The 20,899-nt window shown below is 42.9% G+C and overlaps 1 protein-coding gene across 1 annotated transcript in view; it reads left to right on the plus strand.

The window, feature by feature from the left end:
- The first annotated feature begins 1,491 nt into the window (after window positions 1-1,491).
- prkacba (protein kinase, cAMP-dependent, catalytic, beta a) overlaps window positions 1,492-20,899 on the plus strand; it is a 228,937-nt gene continuing 209,529 nt past the window's right edge. Inside the window, exon 1 of the mRNA XM_063064778.1 lies at window positions 1,492-1,847. Within this exon, the coding sequence (XP_062920848.1) occupies window positions 1,802-1,847 (46 nt within the window). The 5' untranslated portion in view covers window positions 1,492-1,801. The remainder of the gene's footprint in view (window positions 1,848-20,899) is intronic.

Genomic DNA, 20,899 nt, shown 5'->3' on the forward strand with positions numbered 1-20,899 from the left:
CGAGTGAGAGCGCGCACAATAGAGAGCGAAGGCAAGAGCGAGAGAGTTCCAAAAAAAAGTCAGAGTGGCAGTGTGTTCCAAAAAAAGAAAATATAAAATGTACGTCACTCCAGACTACCCTAAAGAGTACCCCTGCCTAATAGGGGTCAAAAATAATGACAGTGTTGCTCACTGCACTGTTTGCAACAGTGACTTTTCTATTGCCCATGATGGGTTAAAATGTAAAAGACATGTTGAGGTGAGATTAACAGGTGTCATTCATTCATTAGCATAGCTAACGTTATTTAAACTAGCTGGTTAGCTGCTAAGGAGCTACTCTATTGCAAACATCCCACCTCTCCCGGAAGTCTCCCTGCAAATTGATGGTGTTAACTCCCTGAAATGAGTTTTTGCAGGATGGGATGTCTGGGTACCGGGGTGTGGCGGCTGCCGCATACAAAGTTGGAGCCAGACTAGTAAAGAACAAAAGTGAGTGAACTGCCCCATAATGGACATGGCAAGCCCCCACACCAGAGGTGCCAACCCTCCCTGGGCATACACTTTTCAGCCAGGAATGTCGACAGTTTATTTCCTTCCGTAGATGCTGCCAGATCTGCTGAGTTTCCCACGCATTTTGTATGTGGTGTTGTGAATACAGCATCTGCAGTCTCCTCTGTTTATGCAAGGCTGTGAATATTTAATAACTAATGTACATAAAATGCTGTATGTAAATATATGTGTGAAAAGTTTTTATAAAAAAGCTTCAGAAGCGACGCTATTTAACAGATACATGAGAATAGATCATGTTTAGAGTTGGAGTTTGCAGGGAGGGGCTGAGGGCCGGGCACTCTCGCCCCTCCCCCTGCGGAAGTGCCTCCTGTCCCCAGGGGGTGAAGAGCCCAGAATAGCCCGCGGCTCGCGCCGTTAACGTGGAAACAGCGGCGCAGCGCGCAGATCCAGCTCGTGTCCGCCTGCGCCGCCGAGAAGTAGTGCGGATAACGTTGTGGGGTCGGATAGAGGCGGCGCGGGCCCGACTGATGCAATGAGCACCGACCCCCAACTCCTATTCCCATTTGACAGGAAAGTCCGAAATAAACACGTCGGCCGCCGGATAATTAAACCCGTTGGGCGCATTCGGTGACTTTGATCCCTATAAACGGTTTGAGTAGAGGGGGAGGGGACAGAGAGCGCAGTCAAAAGCTGAAGTCAACCTAACCTGCTTAGCTGCCTGAAGCCCGGCCTCCCGGCTCGTTACATCATCATCGCCCCGCCCACCCCTCAAATCACTTTATAAAAGCCGCACTTCCTCACGTGACCTCGCGGCGTTCCTTTTATCCCCCGCGCGCCGCCCTCTCCAGTGACGTCATGCTACGCGTAGTTCTAGGCGAGCCGGGTTCGCGGTGATGTCATGGCGCCGCTCTCTTTCGCGCTGTAGCCGGAGAGCGAGCGTGCGCGCGCGCGCGCGGCCCGGCCTAACCAGCGAGCATATTTGTTTGTGTGAGCGTGTGCGCGCGCGCTCGCGCTCGTGTCACGTCACTTCCGGCAGCGAGTTGGGTTGCGGAGTCGCGGTGAAGGGGCCCGTCGAGCAGACGGAGGGTCGCGGGGCAGCCGCATCCGACCCGTATGCGCACGGCGGCCGGAGACATCGCTAGTTCCCGCGGATTTACTCTTTCCTCTCTCCGCTTCGCCTTGCGGGCAGTTGTGTGTGAGTGAGTGAGTGCCTGGGGGGGTGTGGGGGCAACCGAACCAGCCGCCGCAGCAGCAGCAGCAGCCGCCCGCCCACCAGCTTCAGCCGTTGAGCCTCGGCCCGCTCTGCCGAAGGATGGGAAACGCTGCGACCGCCAAAAAGGGCAACGAGATCGAGAGCGGTGAGTGTGAGGAGGGAGACCACGGGGGCTCATTCATTCCCAACCCCCACCCCCTTCCACCCTGCCGGCCAGCCTGGGCCCTACTGCAATCTGGGCCTGGCCTTGGCAGCACATCTTCTGTCTGTCTGTCTGTCTGTCTGTGTGTGTGTGGACTCAGACACAAACACTGGCACTCAGACACACCGGCATGAATTGACACAGACGGACACAGGCAGGCACAAAAAGACCGGGGCAAATGTAGTTAAGACAAAACCACAACGAAAGGGCATAGCAATAGCAAACTACACAACGTATCCACGAAAACAGACTACAGTGTGCAAACTACACCCTAGAAAAGGCGCACACCCATGTGCAGGCACTGTGACACCAACAGAGTGCATTACTTTCAATCTACTATTTTCAGTATTCCTTTTAGAAGCATTGTTTGTTCCAATCCAATTTGTTGACTGCTTTTGGGTTGTAGGACTGTCTGTTTTTAGAAATTAAGTTTTCTTTCAGGAGGTAAGCGTTGATTGTATCTTAAGGCCTAAATGAGAGTATCAGCGAGCAGAGATTTTCAGATGAGCGTAATTTAGATTTACACTACAAGAAGAGTGATACTTGATTACTACCTGATTGTTTTGATCTATACATTTCTTTCAGAACCTTTAGTTTCATACCCTTGTAGCTTTTAGACATTGCTATTATTTTAAAACTCCTTTGTATAACTACCTAATTGTTCAAGGTAAGTGAATTGAGTTGGTTGCTGTCAATCTATTTTTGACAACTTCTGCGCACAACAATGCAGTCATTTGCAATCTGCATATATTTCCATGTGGTTAAAACCGGGTAGGAAATCGTTTGAATGTATTGCAAAATATCTTTTGTTATGCCTCAAGTACAGTGAGCTAACTTGTGAAATTCGAACTGTTGAATCTAGCTGAGTGTTGTTTTATTACCTGTGTACAGTTTCCACACAATCTCTGTAGAGCCACATTCACAACCAGCAATAAAATGTCCCATGTCATTTTTAAAATAATTCCCTAGTACAATTAGAAATGAAACTCAGAAAATGTTATGTGTCTGGCTGTCTAAAAAAGTGTTAGTTGTTACGATGGTGATCTATTTTTGGGATGTGGTTTTGCAACGTTAGACTCTGACCATCTTGTTATCTTTGAAATGTTTAAAGTATTTGGCAAGTTATTGGGAAATGTGAGGACTCTTACCTGCTTTGTTAAGTGATTAATTCTTTGGAAGTTTTATAATGCTGTCACAAAATGCTAAGCTTTGATGTTTAATGGGATTTTAAACTATCCAAATTATAATCTGTCATCAAACCATTAAATATTTTAATTTATTCTACCATTTTGAAGAAAAAATTACATGTAAAGCTTTTTCAAACAAGTAGTTCTTTGCAGTGTATTGCATGATTTATGATGGTTGACTGCACATGGACAGGTCAAATGGTGGTAATTTTGGTTCAGTCATTGACCTATTGAGAAGAATATGATCATGCACGAAGCATGGTGTCCCATGGCTGTTGGTGGCTATCACAACTTGTATTGCTCTGGAAAGTAGTACAGTGAAAACAAAAAAAAACTTCTATATCTAGACTAATAGAAATGCACACCAGCTAGTAATCTTATTGGACTTGGAATTGTTTATTGGCTTTTTTTTTTGTGATGCAATTGGTCATTAATTGTGCATGATAACTTCAATCTATTGTTCTCTTAATAAAATGTTAGATTTCTTAAAAAAAAGTTTCTAATATTTTAGATGCTCCAATTCCAGCTAGACTTGATGGTTTTGACTGAGTAGACTGGATCTAAATAGGGTTCTTCGTCAATTTTAGATGCAAGCATATGCATTAGGAATTTTCTCTGGGCACCTTCCCAATGATCAAGTAAGTCCCCTATATATCTGTTTCAACCTGCATTTTTCTGTTGGGGTTACTTGGAGCTTGTTGAGAAACCCCCAGGAAAATTGTCAGGCAATTCAAATATATCGTCCGTTTAATTCTCTGAGCCTTCTCCATTCAGAGATGGTGTACAGTTACGTACTGTGCCTTTGAAGTGTGGGAACATAGAATAGTACAGCACAGTACAGGCCCTTCGGCCCACAATGTTGTGCCAACTCTGCCTCCCATATAACCCCCCCACCTTAAATTCCTCCATATACCTGTCTAGTAGTCTCTTAAATTTCACTAGTGTATCTCCCTCCACCACCGACTCAGGCAGTGTATTCCATGCACCAACCACTCTCTGAGTAAAATACCTTCCTCTAATATCCCCCTTGAACTTCCCATCCCTTACCTTAAAGCCATGTCCTCTTGTACTGAGCAGTGGTGCCCTCCGGAAGAGGTGCTGGCTGTCCTCTCTATCTATTCCTCTTAATATCTTGTATACCTCTATCATGTCTCCTCTCATCCTCCTTCTCTCCAAAGAGTAAAGTCCTAGCTCCCTTAATCTCTGATCATAATGCATACTCTCTAAACCAGGCAGCATCCTGGTAAATCTCTGTACCCTTTCCAATGCTTCCATATCCTTCCTATAGTGAGGTGACCAGATTCTGGGAAAAGACCAGAAATAATCTGCATGTCCACTTTTCTGCAGAGGTTTCCAGGCCCCTTTTGCATGATTTGCCAAAAACGCTATTTAGCCTCTAAGGCAGTCTGTTCCCTTTTCCTGTGGTTTTTTCCACTAATCTGACTTTGCTCAAGGCTTTTGAGTTCTTTACTTTTTACCTGTGCTGTGCACCACTGGAATTATATTTTATTAATTTACAATATTTTGTATGTGCTCTGTGTGATATGTATTGTGAGTGCAGAAGAACATTTTCATTTAGTTGTATTTATGTCAGATGACAATAAACTTGAACTTCTAAGTTGCCAGAAAAAGCTGAAAGATCGTTGTCCATCTTTTAAACCCTGTCCGTTCATTGGTCCCTTGTTGTGTTTTTTCTTTTTTCCATCCCTTTGTCAACTTGGCCTAGAGTTACTTGTACTTTGACTTTCTAGTTAATTTTTGCCCCATATTGCAAAACTTTTTTAGAGTTAATCTCATCACTGACCCCAGCCCCGTTACTGTATAATTTAGGCTCTTTCATAACCCTGTTTCTTGGAAACACTCAAAGATATTTTTGGACTGTTGAATGTTTAGTTTTCCATCTTTTACTGGAATTCTTCTTAAAATAAAATTTTCATTTCATGCATATTTTTCTCATTAGGTTATGCACAACTTCAGCCCATCACCCCCTACTGTGGCACAGTAGCTCGCCAGAGTTCTCTGTCCAGGGCTGGTCTTTTGGATTGTCTTCAGGTCTAATATATCTTGGTGCATCCTTCCTCTCCCAGGAATGAGGTCTTTGGAGCATCTGTTTGTGTTCCTGTAGCGCAGAGTTTTTGACAGGATGGTGTTGCTAGTCCAGTTTGGAACTGTCCATTGTGGTATTTCCATGTGGAATTGCATGCACTTACTCTGTTGAAAATGATTTTGTGTCACAGATCAGTACCAAACCTTTATGAAAATTTTATTCCACTGCTGTTAATCTGCTGTAATATTCTGTAAATTATTGGTGCGCATATAGCTCTGAAATTATTGTAAATGGTAGAGAGGTTGCACATTGATTTTGGAAAAGGAGTTTAAAAAATGGTACCCTGGTGGCATTGGGTTGCAAGTGAGCTAATCAGTTACTGTTTATAAGGAGGACCTAAAAGGAACCAAATCATCCTAATGTGGGACTTGGAAACTGGGAATCAGTGTTGATAACATGCACCAATTTTAGAGTTAAGCATACATAATCATATGCACCTTGATCTTGTGCTAATCTTCCAATCTATATGTGAACTTTATTCTCAGAACCCTATTGTGAGCACTCTAATTCCATACATAGTTTAAAAAAAAAGTTATATTCCTCTTTTGTGCCATGTTTTATTCTAGTCGTGTTCACTGGATTAGCTGCTAGACAGTTCTACTAATAGCACAGGAAGATGTGCTGAAAAAAACAGCTTGAGATAGAAAAAATAATCTGCTTCAGTTCATGCAAATTTGGCTGTTGAAAATCCCAAATAATTTAGCTGGTGGTACAACCAATGCTAGTTTAGATGTAGGGTTTTGACTTGAAACATTGACTGTCGATCACCCTCAGTATATGCTCCAGTTTGTGTGTTGCTCCAGATTCCAGTACTCTCTTGTCTCCATAAAATAGTAACCACTTTTGTTGTTCTTTGCTCTCAACAACAATGAAGTTTTTGATGTTTCGTCTCCTTTGCAAATTGTTAGAGTACTGGTGAGAGAAGGAAATTGCTTTGGGATTGCAGGTGAAAGTGTTACAATGTGATCACAATAATTCCAAGTGTATAAAGATTTCTTAATCCGTTACTAGTTTTGCCACGGTGAAGGAAGCAGGGGTTTACATTAAAGGGGAACAGTTATTACTCATCAACCATCAGGTCCTTGACTCAGAGGATATAACTTCACTTGCCCCATCATTGAATTGCTCCCACAACCTATCAACTCACTTCCATGGTCTTTTCATCTCCTCTATTTATTATTATTATTACTTTTTCTCTTTGCACTTGCATAGCCTTTAATCATTTGTTGTTTCTCTGTATGGTGTGGTCTTTAATTGATCCTGTTGTTTCTTTCTTTTTACTGTATATGCCTGCAAGAAAATGAATCTCATATGTACTTCGGTAATTTATTTTGAACTTTTTAATCAGTAGTGAACATTGGAGTTTATTGTCAAGCAGGCATGGGCTGTTGGAATGGACTCGTGACAAATAAAGTTGCCTTAAGAGAAATGCAGGGTCTTTCATTACAACAGGAAGAACAACAGCGCAATTCTAAAAATGATGACAAATAGGGTAAAATTTTGAAAGTGTTAACAGTGTGAAAGTGATTAGCTAAAAAAGGGTTTGAATAAAGTTATCGTGCAACCCCATTCTAGAAAAAAGCTGCTTATGCAATACAAGTTCACAATAAGAGACTTAAGTTTTGCTACCTTAAAGTTCAAAATAAATTTATTATCAATTTCCCCCGGGATCGATAAAGTATGACTATGACTACTATGACTATATACATGTCACCATATGCTACACTGCAATTCATTTTTTGCAGGCATTTACAAGGAAAAGTGAAATAGAATAGAATTTATTTAGAGAAAGATTTGATATAATGTGCAAAAGAAGACAAAATGTGCACATAAAAAAACTAAATATTGAGAACAAGTTGTAGAGTCTTTGAATGTGAGTGGAATCAGTTCATAGTTGGGAGTGAAGTTATTGACTCTCATTCAGGACCTTGATGGTTGTAGAGAAATAACTGTTCCGAACTTGGTGGTATGGTACCTCAGTACCTCCAGCTTGATGGTAGTAGTGAGAAGAAGGCAAAGCCTGGAAGGTGGGGTCCAAACATGAGTGATCAGGTGAGAAACCCAAGATACCTCTATAGTTCTTCCTACTACCTCTCAATGAGAGACAATTTGCACCATTTAACATTTTAAAAAAATATACCTAAAGCACCTGACTTTTGTAAATTAATTAAAACTAATTAAAAGCTTCCTTCATTAAATTTCAATGAGCAATGGCCATTTTGGGATACATAGTGTGATAGTTGATGTGTAGCTGAGAAGCCCAATATGAAGTCTGTGTGGTTCCTTTGGGCAGTATAACACATAGAAGTCAGTGATTTTCAGTCTCTTTTGGCCAATCTTCAGTCTGATTCTGTGAAATGTTGACTAGCTTACATCTGGAGTGTTGTCCATAAAACGCAGGAGATTCTGCAGCTGCTAGAAATCCATTGTAGCAAACACAATGCTGGAGGGACTCAGCAGGTCAGACAACATCCGTGGTGAGGAAGAAACAGTCGTTGTTTTGGGCCCAGGCCCTTCAGGGCTGGAAAGGAAGTGGGAGGATGCCCCAGAATAAGGTGGGGAAGGAGTACAAGCTGGAAGGTGTTAGTTGTAGTCAGGTGAGGGGGAAGGTGGGTGGGATCATGTGAGAAGCTGGTTGGTGGAAAAGGTAAAAGACTGAAGAAAGACTCTGATAGAGAACAGTGACCATGGGAGAAAGGGAAGGAAGAGTGGGTACTAGAGGGAGGTGATCTGCAATTCATGAAGGGAGGAGAGGGGTGCCGGAATGGGGAATGAAAAAGGAGAGGGGGTGGAAAGTGTTGTCCACTTCCAGTTACATTCTTCTTCAGGAAAGACAAGTTCAAGAAGGCATAAAAGATATTTCAAGAATGGTTTAAGGAAAGACAGATTTTGGTTACAAAGTTTCTGTATTTGCCAAACTTGGGCTGAAGGGATGAGCTGTACAAGTTCTTGTGTACTTGTAGATCTTTGAAGCAAGTTCCCTATTGCTGTTGCCAGGCACTAATGATGAAATCAAGATTTAAGGCTTGTAGCACCTTAATGATTGGCTTGGATGTTTTTTTGTGGTTGCGATACTGCAAGTCCAGTTCACTGGTTTGTTGGCGAGACCGACAGGCGTGTTTGGTTGTTGTGACCAGGCCCACATGCCATAGCCATGTCTGTTATAGCCATCTAGGGCCAAAGATGCCAGAGGTAGCATGGAGTTGGGAGCTGACCCCTCGTGTCCATGCTGCTGTGCAGTGTTCGCTCTGAAAATGAGCTGGATTATATTTGTCTGCAGCTGCACAAGAGCATGTTGAGGAGCTGTGCTTGTTTTTGCAGAAAGGTAGCATTAATCTACAGGCCTTGACACTCGGACTTTGGGTATATTATTTTTTGTGACTATATTTTACTGCTATTGTAATTATATTGTGTGTTGTGTGTGACTGTTGGTACTGTAGTTTGGGCCTTGGCCCCAGAGAAATGATGTTTCATTAGGCTGTACTCATGTGGATGGTACTTCAGAAATTGTTGTCAGATTATTAGTCAGGAATGCCTTGCATTTTATTATATCAAGGATAATGTTTAAATGGTGGAGTATTTCTAAAAAGACAAACAGTATGTGTTTTTGCATGTCATTGGATCTGTTGTTTGTTTAATGGATCTTGTGCTTGGGATTCCTTCATTCACACACATTAAATATGTAAAAATGTTAATTGTGTTTGGGCTTAAATTCATTCCTTTGAACATCAGCTTTGGCATTTCCCTAATATGTTTGACTTTTTATGTAAGCAAAGTAATTTGAAACATTTTAGTATTTTCAAGGTGTATTGATGCAAGTTTTATTTTTTTTAAAGTGGGGAACGTTGGGCATAGTTCAAAATTAATTATCATTCAACTATTCATGAATACAGCCAAATGAAACAGTGTTCCTCCTGGGCCAAGATACAAAACACAGTGCCAACAGTCATACACAACTCAAGGTACATAGAACACATATGAGATAGCAAGTAAACATCCAGTTGCACATATATTTAGCCCAAGTCCCTGAGTGACATATCCTGTAAATTGATGGTGCATGGGCGTTATCGGCAAGAACAGCAGTCCTCAGCATTCTGCAGATGAACTCGCGTGCTACAACCGAGGCTATGCAGCTCCCGTGCTATCTGTCTCACCATTAGACAAGGGAAACAAACTTGGCAGAATTTACATTACCAATGCCCAACAGGTTCTTGCAATTGGAAGAAAAACATCCAAAACAATCATTAGACTATACGGTACAGGTGTCAGAATTTAATTTAAATCAAAGTAACAGTATAATAGAATTGATTTGTCAGTTAGTAATTCCATGATTATGGTTTCTGATGGAACGTCATTAAAATTGGAGTGGGAAATTGCACCCCTCCACAACCCCCACCACCACTGCTTTATCGTTTCCTATCAGTCACTTTACGAACAGACAGTCCTGTGCCTTTGTGTCACTTGATGGTATTGCAATCAGTCTACTGCATGTATCTAAAGTTATCTTCAAGATGATGACACACCTGCCACTTCACTGCCAGTTTTCCATCCAGGCAGATATACTTTAATTTCCCTGTATTTCAAAACATCTTCAGTTTCAGCTTCACACAAAATGCTCAGCAGGACAGGCAGCATCTATGGAGGGGAATAAATTGTTGGCACTTTGGGCCAAGACTCTTCATCAGGACTGAAAAGGAAGGGGGTCGAAGCCAGAATATTCTGTTTACTGCCCTCCAAAGATGCTGCCTTCCTTGCTGCATTCTTCCAGCATTTTGTGTGTTGCTCAAGAATTGCAGCATCTACAGAATCTATTGCCTCCAGTTTCAGCTTTAAGTGTACTCTGGTAATATTTATTTGAGATACAGTGCATAGTGGGCCCTTCGAGTCATGCTGCCCAGCTATGCCCTGATTTAATTCTAGCCTAATCCTGGGACTATTTACAATGACCAATTAATCTACCAACTGGTATGTTTTTGGACTGTGGGAGGAAACCCACGTGTTCCAGGTAGAACATACAAACTCCTTGCAGATATTGGCGGGAATTGAATCCGGGTCACTGGTACTGTAAAGCGTTCTACTGAACATTACGCTTCCGTGCCGTATATTGTGAGTAGCACAACAACCCAGGGTAGGGAGAATTTCAAAAATTCACAAATTTCCAAACAATTAGAAATTATGCAACTTTATTCCTGAATGTCCTAAACACAAACAAAATGCCATGATTGGAGGATGTTAGGAAGTTGTAGTACTTTAATTTTTACACCATTTATTAAAATGCGCTTTAAGTGACTTTACAGACATTAAGCACTGGCTCAGTTTTATTTTAAATAGATTGCGGCATTAAAAGCAATTTAGCACAAACTCGTGGCGCTTCTCAGGAATGAGTTAACATTTGAGGTAAATGTCCTTTCAGAATGTAGTCCTGAGGAAAGGTCTCAGCCCAGGACATTGACTGTATACTCTTTTCCATAGATGGTGTCTGCGCTGCTGAGTTCCTCCAGTATTTTATGTATGTTGCTTTGAGAATTCATCTTGGTTATTGTGCTCATTGACTAGTGGATTTACACTTCAATCATTTCCTTTCATACTGTGGATTACTTTTATTTGTAATATTTCAATTTGTCCTTCAGAACATAAATGGAGACTTGCAGTACTATTTTAATATACTGCATGCTTATATCCCTGGGTTGATAAATCATGATTACGTTTGCTGTTCTGTCAGCCATCAAGCTATGAATAAAATATTGCCAAGAGAGTTGTATACGAAGGGCCCGAAGTATTGTTGAGGATCCCTCCTACCCATTCCACAATCATGGTCAGGGTCTTCCTGAACCAGAAACCCTGGATCATGAGTTCCGTGCGCGCAGCACTTACTGCAGGACATAGAGCTTACATTGCCAACAATCATCTAGAGCTCAGCAAAAGCAGCTATGATCTGTGCAAAGCTATCAAGGCCGCAAAACAACAATACAGGGACAAGGTTGTGTCAAGATTCACGACGAATAGCACACATGACTTGTGGCGAGGACTGCATACCATCGCAGACTTCAAAGCCAAACGTTGTTCACAGCCTGTCTCCCAGATGAGCTGAGTCGCGTTTTTGCTCGTTTCGATGCTGCTACCCCTGAGCTTCCGTGGAAAGCCACCGCAACCTGGTCATCTCTGAGGCTGAGGTACGCAGGTATTTCCAATAGATAGTCGCAAGGCTGCAGGACCGGATGGCATCCCAGGTCAAGCACTCAGAATGTGCTGTGCACATCTGGCAGGTGTGTTACGACATTTTTAATCTCTCACTCTCCCAGTGTAGCGTGCTCTCCTGCTTCAAATTATCCACCATTGTCCCTGTACCAAAAAAGACCGAGGTAACATGCCTGAATGACTGGTGTCCTGTCGCCCTCACCTCAATAAGCAAATGCTTTGAGAGGCTGGTCAGGGATTACATCTGCAGCTTGCTATCACTCAAACTGGACCCCCTACAATTCGCCTACTGACACAACCGATCGACAGATGACGCAGTAGCCAATACTGTCCTTACACTTCTGGAGAAGAAGGATGCTTATGTGAGAATGCTGTTCTTGGACTACAGTTCAGCATTCAACACCATAGTTCCATCCAGGCTCGACAAGAAGCTCAGAGAACTCAGCCTTGACCCTGCCTTGTACAGCTGGATCCTGGACTTCCTGTCAGATTGCCAGCCGGTGGTAAGAGTGGGCACTCTCACCTCCACCCCTCTGACTCTCAAAGCAGAAGGCTTTGTGGTCCAGCTTCAAGTTCCTGGATGTCAAGATCTCTGAGGATCTAACCTGGTCTTAAAATACTGAGGTAGTTATAAAGAAGGCAAGACAGCGGCTATACTTGATTAGGAGTTTGAAGAGATTTGGTATGTCAACAAATACTCAAAAACTTCTATAGTTGTACTGTGGAGAGCATTCTGACAGGCTGCATCACTGTCTGGTATGGTGGGGCTATTGCACAGGACCAAAAGAAGCTGCAGAAGGTTGTAAATCTAGTCAGCTCTATCTTGGGCACTAGCCCACCAAGTATTCAGGACATCTTTAGGGAGTGGTGTCTCAGAAAGGCAGCATCCATTATTAAGGATGTCCAGCACCCAGGGTATGCCCTTTTTTCACTGTTACCATCAGTTAGGAGGTACAGAAGCCTGAAGGCACACACTCAGCAATTCAGGAACAGCTTCTTCCCCTCTGCCATCTGATTCCTAAATGGACATTGAATCTTAGGGCACTACTTCACTTTTTTAATATACAGTATTTCTGTTTTTGTACTTTTTAAAAATCTATTCAATATACATAATTGACTAGTTTGTTTATTATTATTTTTGATTTTATTTATTTTTTCTCTTTGCTAGATTATGTATTGCATTGAACTGCTAAGTTAACAAATTTCACGTCATGTGCCAGTGATAATAAATCTGATTCTGAACTTGGTCAAATATGTAGTTCAAAACCACTGACACAATGATGTTGTGAAATTTGCTGTTTACTTTAAGCTACAATAAGAAATAGTGCAAAATGTGAAGTAATGTTCATGATTGTTCAGAAATCTGATGGGAGAGCAAAAGAAGCTGTTCCTAAAATGTTGGGTGTCTCTCTTCAGGCTCCTATAGCTTTTCCCTGATTGTACCAATGAGAAGAGGGCTGGTGTTGAGGGAGACAAGTCTAGCAGTAAAAGCAGATAAAGTGAGAGCTTGACATGAATTGCTGTTACCCAAGTTACAAAGTATAGACATGATTATTATCATCAATTCCATGGCTTCAATTTCTAGATGAAATGCCAGTATTCTGGACTGGATAATATTTGTTTATGTTACCCTGGCTGTGAAATTGAGCCAGTGAAATGAAGTTATAATGTTGGTCCGAACAACTGAGATGTTGTGTACGTGTTCTGGGAAGTTAATGTGCTACATTCTGTGGCCAGCTTCTTTTTTTCCCAGCGTAAATTGTCATCTTGTACTGGAAATAGAGCAGATGTTATATATCCTTGTGTGACAGTTGGAGAATTAAATCAGCATTAATTAGTGACAAAATGCTGCAGATGGTGGAAATCTAAATTAAAATTGGTTGTAGGTCAAGCAGAGACAGTTAATAAAATCCGGTTCAATATGTCGTGAAATTTGTTGGGAATGGTGCATTACAATATATGATTTTAAAAAACCCTATTGCTATATATATTCATATTATATATAAAATAAGTAGCGCAGAACGAGAGCAATAAAAAAGTGAGGTAGTACTCATGGGTTCATTGTTCATTATAAGATCTAATGAGTGGGGAAGAAGCTGGTCCTAAAGCATTGAGTGTGTGTCTTCAGGCTCCTGTACTATCACCTTGATGGTAGCACTGAGAAAAGGGCATGTCCTGGGTGATGGAGGCCCTTCATGATGGATGCCACCTATTTGAGGCATTGTCTTTTGAAGATTTTTTCGATGCAGAAGGCAACTTCTTGCAGCTTTTTCCAATCCTGTGCATTGGCCCCTCCATACCACAAGGTGATGCAACCAGTTAGAATGCTCTCCATGGTACATGAGGAGAAATTTGCGAGAGTCTTAGGTGTCATATCAAGAATTCTCAAACTTCTGATGAAATATCACCTCTGCCGTGCCCTCTTCGTAATTGCATCAATATGTTGGACGCAGGATAGGTCTTCAAAGATACCCAGGAACATGAAACAGTTCACCTTTCCATTGCTGATACCTCAATGAGGACTGGTGTGTGTTCCCTCGACATCCCCTTCCTGAAGTCCACAATCAGTTCCTTGGTTGTATTGACATTGAGTGCAAGGTGGTTGTTGTGAAACAACTCAACCGGCTAATTGATCTGAGACATTAACTTTGTGTATTTCTTGCTCCATGCATTCTACTTGAATATTTTGAGAATTATCTGTTAGGGTGGTGTCAATCTAGCCTAAGGCTCTCTGAACTGATAATTGCATTGATCTTTAAATCGTGAGGTTTAATTAAGTTAATTTGTGTGCTATTGTACTCTGCCTATTATATATGTTATGGAAATATTTTTATTTTAATGAGTAAAGAATTGAATTTTAACCATTTTAGGTTAAGTATCATATTACATTGGATCTTATAGTATGGAAGTTCCAGGATCTCCGATCTTAATATAGTGCTTACGTGATCTTCAGTTTGAACATTGTTGCTCTTTTTAATTTCCCAAGTTATCACGTCTCTATTTGGTCTATGAAATGTCTTAACTTGCTAATAAACCTGTGAGGAAAGATTATCTTTTGAACATTCCTTGTAGTTTGCAATAACACACCACCATTTGGCCATCTGAATATAAGACACAGCAGGTCAGGCAGCGTCAGTGAGGAAAGAATTGAGAGTTGGCATTTCTCTCAGAACTGGGAATTGATAGGATTTGGGAAACTATCCAGTTCTGTCAAAAAAAAAAGAATTGACAAAAAATTCTCCTTCTGAAGATGCCTGACCTGAGTTTTCCAGTGTTTTTTTTTAAATTTCATATCTATAATATCTGCATTTTGTAATTGTCAGTTTTATCTTTGCATTGGGTAAAGGGAGTTATAAGGGGAGTAGTTTTAATGCTTGATAGTATTGATTTTTTTGATTAGTTAAGCATTCCACTATACCATTTATGCTTGATAAATAAAAGCTACACAGAAGTTCAAATTTTTCGTCATATGACTGTATAATAATACAGCCAAACAAAACAATATTCCTCCTGGCCTGTGCAATCTCAAAATGTACATCACTCTCAGCACGTAACCAAATATTGCCATACACATGTTAATAAAGTATAATTCAAAGTTACATGTGCAGCATATATAGGCATCTGTTAGTCTCATGAGACCATGGATTTGCACCTTGGAAAGTTTCCAGGACGCAGGCCTGGGCAAGGTTGTATGGAAGACCAGCAGTTGCCCATGCTGCAAGTCTCCCCTCTCCACGCCACCGATGTTGTCCAAGGGAAGGGCATTAGGACCCATACAGCTTGGCACCGGTGTCATCGCAGAGCAATGTATGGTTAAGTGCCTTGCTCAAGGACACACACGCTGCCTCAGCCAAGGCTCGATCTAGTGACCTTCAAATCACTAGACGAACGGCTTGACCACTTGGCCACGTGCCAACACCGATGCAGCATAGGTAAACAGTAAATAGTACAGTAAATAGCTCGCTGTACTAGTGACGAGACCTCGGTGGTGACAGGGTATTCATTAGTTTCACAATCTGAGGGAAGAAGCTGTTACCTAGTCTGGCAGTCCGAGTCCTGATGTTTCTGTAACTCCTTCCTGACGGTAGTGTGTCAGAGAGATTGTGGAAAGGATGTTAGGGATCCTCAACAATGCTTCAGGCCCCTTTTCTGCACTGCCGCTGTAAATGTCACAAATAGGGGAGGGAGACCTCAGTGATGTGATTGTCTTTGGCTTTTACTAAAAGACTTGGGTTTGATTGAGGCACGACTGTGCAGATACGTGGACGTCAGCAGATTAGACCAGCAGGAAGAGTTTAAAAAGACAGCTTTATAGAGCAGGTGTTGGGAGTAGAGGGATTCAGACTATGAGGGCTTTGGCAATTATGCGTTGAGGCGAGGTGAGTTACTTCTGAAGAATAGTGATTATGTCTGCGAGGCCGGTATTATGTACTGGGTGTGGGATGACTGGGAGCCTCCCAACCTTCCTGACGGCCACAGGTGCGTCGAGCTGCAACTCCTTAGGGACTGGGTTAGGGAACTGGAGATGCAGCTTGATGACCTTTGTCTGGTTAGGGAAAGTGAGGAGATGATAGAGAGATGATACTATAGGCAAATAGTCACACCGGGGCCTCGGGAGACAGATAAGTGGGTAACAGTCAGGAGAGGGAAGAGCAAGAGTCAGATGCCTGTGGCTGTCCCTCTTAACAATAAGTACTCCTGTTTGAGTACTGTTGCGGGGGGGGACCTACCTGGGGGAAACAGCAGTGGCTGCACCTCTGGCACAGAGTCTGGCCCTTTGGCTCAGAAGGGTAGGGAAAGAAAGAGGATGGTAGCAATGGTAGGGGACTCTATAGTTAGGGGGTCAGACAGGCGGTTCTGTGGACACAGGAAAGAAACATAGATCGTAGTTTGCCTCCCAGTGCCAGGGTCCAGGATGTTTCTGATCGCGTCCATTATGTCATGAAGTGGGAAGGTGAACAGCCACAGGTCGTGGTGCATATTGGTACCAGCAACATAGGTAGGAAAAGGGAGGAGGTCCTGAAAGCAGACTACAGAGAATTAGGAAAGAAGCTGAGAAGCAGGACCTCAAAAGTAGTTATCTCAGGATTGCTGTTTGTGCCACGCGACAGTGAGTATAAGTATAGGGAGGTGGAGGATAAATGTGTGGGTGGGAGCAGGGATTCAGATTTCTGCATCACTGGGGCCTCTTTTGGGGCAGGTGTGACCTGTACAATAAGGATCAGTCGTACTTCAATCCGAGGGGGACCAATGTCCTGGCAGGGAGGCTTGCTGAGGCTATTGGGGAGGGTTTAAACTAGAATTGCTGGGGGGTGGGAACCAAACTGAAGAGCCGGAGGAAGGGGAGGTTGGCTCACAAATAGAGGAAGCTTGGAGACAGTGTGAGGGGGAGGATAGACAGGCGATAGAGAAGGGATGTGCTCAGACGGATGGTTTGAGATGTCTGTTTTAATACAAGGAGTATCATGAACGAAGCGGATGAGCTTAGAGCGTGGATCGGTACTTGGAGCTATGATGTTGAGGCAGGAACTTGGAAGCATAAATTGGGAGCAGATGTTCTCAGGGAAATGTACAGTAGAAATGTGACATGTTCCGGGGATATTTGAGTGGCATTCTGCACAGGTACATTCCAGTGAGACAGGGAAAGGATGGTAGGGTACAGGAACCATGGTGTACAAAAGCTGTAGAAAATCTAGTCAAGAAAAGGTTACAAAAAGTTTAAAAAAAAACACTAGGTAATGATAGAGATCTGGAAAATTATAAGGCTGGCAGGAAGGAGCTTAAGAATTAAATTAGGAGAGCCAGAAGGGGCCATGAGAGGACCTTGGTGAGCAGGATTAAGGAAAACCCCAAAGGCATTCTACAGGTATGTGAAGAGCAAGAGGATAAGACATGAGAGAATAGGGCCAATCATGTGTGATAGTGGAAAAGTGTGTATGGAACTGGAGGAGTTAGTGGGGGGTACTTAATGAATACTTTGCTTCAGTATTCACTGCGGAAAAGGACCTTGGCGATTGTGGAATGATTTACAGCGGGCTGAAAAGCTTGAGCATTTAGACATTAAGAAAGAAGATGTGCTGGAGCTTTTGGAAAGCATCAAGTTAGATAAGTCACTGGGATCGGACAAGGCTACTGTGGGAGATGCGGGAGGAGATTGTTCAGCCTCTTTGCATCATCAGTAGGGGCAGGAGAAGTTCAGGAGGCATGGAGGGTTGCAGATGTTGTTCCCTTATTCAAGTAGAGTAGAGATAGTCCAGTAAATTATAGACCAGTGAGTAGTTGTTAATTTGATGGAGAAGATCCTGAGAGGCAGGATTTATGCATATTTGGAGAAGCATAATATGATTAGGAATATTCAGTATGGCTTTGTCAAATGCAGGTCGTGCCTTATGAGCCTGATTGAAATTTTTGAGGATGTGACTAAACACATTGAAAGTAGAGCAGTAGATGTAGAGTATATGGTTTTCAGCAAGGCATTTGACAAGGTACCCCATGCAAGGCTTATTGAGGCATGGGATCCAAGGGGACCTTGCTTTGTGGATCCAGAATTGGCTTGCCCACAGAAGGCAAAGAGTGGTTGTAGATGGGTCATATTCTGCATGGAGGTCGGCGACCAGTGGTGTGCCTCAGGGGATCTGTTCTGGGACCCCTTCTCTTTGTGATGTTTATAAATGACCTGGATGAGGAAGTGGAGGGATGGGTTAGTAAATATGCTGATGACGCAAAGGTTGGGGGTGTTGTGGATAGTGTGGAGAGCTGTCAGAGATTACAGTGGGACATTGATAGGATGCAAAACTAGGCTGAGAAGTGGCAGATGGAGTTCAACCCAGATAAGTGTCAGGTGGTTCATTTTGGTAGGTCAGATATGTTGGCAGAATATAGTATTAATGGCAAGACCCTTGGCAGTATGGCAGATCTGAGGGATCTTGGGTCCGAGTCTATAGGACACTCAAAGCTGCTGCGCAGGTTGATTGTGTGGTTAAGAAGGCATGCAGTGCATTGGCCTTCTTCAACCGAGGGATTGAGTTTAGGAGCCGAGAGGTAATGTTACAGCTATGTAGGACCCTGGTCAGACCCCATTTAGAGTACTGTGCTCAGTTTTGGTCACCTCACTACAGGAAGGATGTGGAACATATAGGAAGGGTGCAGAGGAGATTTACAAGGATGCCTTATGAGAATAGATTGAGTGAACTTGGCCTTTTCTCCTTGGAGCGATGGAAGATTTGAGGTGACCTGATAGAGGTATATAAGATGATGAGAGGCATTGATCATGTGGATAGTCAGAGGCTTTTTCCCAGGGCTGAAATGGCTAACATGAAAGGGTACAGTTTTAAGGTGCTTGGAAGTAGGTACAGAGCTGACGTCAGGGTTAAGTTTTTTTTATGCAGAGTCTGGGGAGTGCGTGGAATGGGCTGCCAGCAATGGTGATGGAGGCGATATAATAGTCTTTTAAGAGACTCTTGGATAGGTACATGGAGCTTAGAAAAATAGAGGGCTATGGGTAACCCTAGGTAATTTCTAAAGTACATGTTCAGCACAGCATTGTGGGCCGAAGGGCCTATATTGTGCTGTAGGTTTTCGATGTTTCTACGTTTAATGGATATGGTCCTTGCACATCTGGGGAAGAGGGATGCTTATGTGAGAATGCTATTCTTGGACTACAGTTCAGCATTCAACGCCATAATTCCTCCAGGCTCGACAAGAAGCTCAGAGACCTTGGCATTCACCCTTCCTTGTGTAGCTGGACCCTGGACTTCCTGTCAGATCGCCGGCAGGTGGTAAGAGTGAGCTCCCTCACCTCTGCCTCTTTGACCCTCAACATAGGTGCCCCTCAGGGCTATGTACTAAGTCCCTGCTTTACTCTCTGTATACCCATGATTGTGTTGCCACCCCAGAGCTCCAATCTGCTAATTAAATCTGCTGATGACAGTATACTGATTGGCCGAATTTTAAATAATAATGAGGTAGCCTACAGAGAAGAAGTCATCATCCTGACACAATGGTGTCAAGAAAACAACCTGTCCCTCAATGTCGCAAAAACAAGGGAGTTGTTTGTGGACTACAGGAGGAATGGAGACAGGCTAACCCCTATTGACATCAATGGATTTGGGGTTGAGAGGGTGAACAGTTTTAAGTTCCTCGGCATACACATCACTGAGGATCTCACGTACATACTGTGGTCTGTACATACTGGGTGTGTGGTGAAAAAGGCACAACAGCACCTCTTTCACCTCAGCTGAAGAAGTTTGGTATGGGCCCCCCCCCCAAATTCTATGAACTTTCTATAGGGGCACAATTGAGAGCATCCTGACTGGCTGCATCGCTGCCTGGTATGGGGACTGTACTTCCCTCAATCTGTGTACATACATCTATTGATGCTTCTGGACACATCTTCAGTGATTTTCCTGGAATCATCGGGTGTTTCAACATCATACAACCTCCTCCAGGTGACCCAGCCAGGGCTGATCAGACTCCAGCTTGTGTCCAGATGGCTAGCTACTTACGACTCCATGGCTCCCCTCTTTTGAGCCACAGCCATCTTGAGGCCCTCTCTGCCGCATCAGTGGTACTGTGGATGGCTCTCCTCTTCCTCTCTCCCTCGATGCCCAAAATGCTGAAGGCTCTAACTAATCACAGGACTCTGCAGAGAGTGGTGCAGACAGCCCAGCGCATCTGTAGATGTGAACTTCCCACTATTCAGGATATTTTCAAAGACAGGTGTGTAAAAAGAGGCCGGAGGATCATTGGAGACCCAAATCAACCCAACCACAAACTGTTCCAGCTACTACCATCTGCGAAGTGGTAAAAGCCAGGACTAAAGGCTCCAGGACAGCTTCTTCCACCAGGCCATCAGGCTGATTAACTTACGCTGACACTACTGAATTTCTATGTAATATTGACTGTCCTGTTGTACATATTTATAAATTACTATAATTGTACATTTAGACAGAGACGTAACGTAAAGATTTTTACTCCTCGTGTATATGAAGGATGTAAGTAATAAAGTCAATTCAGTTCACTCTCCCAGGTTGACAGCAGTGATATTGCTCAGCAGAGTCACTGCCTTTCTAATAGCTATGTGAATTAAAACTTGAGGAGGGAATACTTATGTAAATTAACATGGGTCCCATACAGTAAAGTTCAAAAGCTTGGCTAAAAGCTGGGTGTACCACACAGGTACACATGTCCCCCACAGGTGTACATTTCCCCTCCCTACCCTACCCAATGGTGGGGATGATTACAATTGCCAGGATTCTAACCTGTAAAATTAGGGGCCCCACAGAAGCAGAGTGGTTAGCGCAATGCTATAACAGCCGGGAAAGTTGAAGTTTGGAGTTCAATTCCAATGTTACCTGTAAGGAGACTGTGTGTGCTCCCTGTGGAATGTGTGGGTAATCTTCAAGTGCTCTGGTTTTCTTCCACAGTCCAAAGACCTACTGGTTTGTAGGTTATTAGGTGTTTGTAATTTGTTCTGTAGGGTTAAGTGACATAGCTCAAAGGGC

Source organism: Mobula hypostoma, chromosome 12 (assembly GCF_963921235.1).
Source record: "Mobula hypostoma chromosome 12, sMobHyp1.1, whole genome shotgun sequence".
Taxonomy (NCBI): domain Eukaryota; kingdom Metazoa; phylum Chordata; class Chondrichthyes; order Myliobatiformes; family Myliobatidae; genus Mobula; species Mobula hypostoma.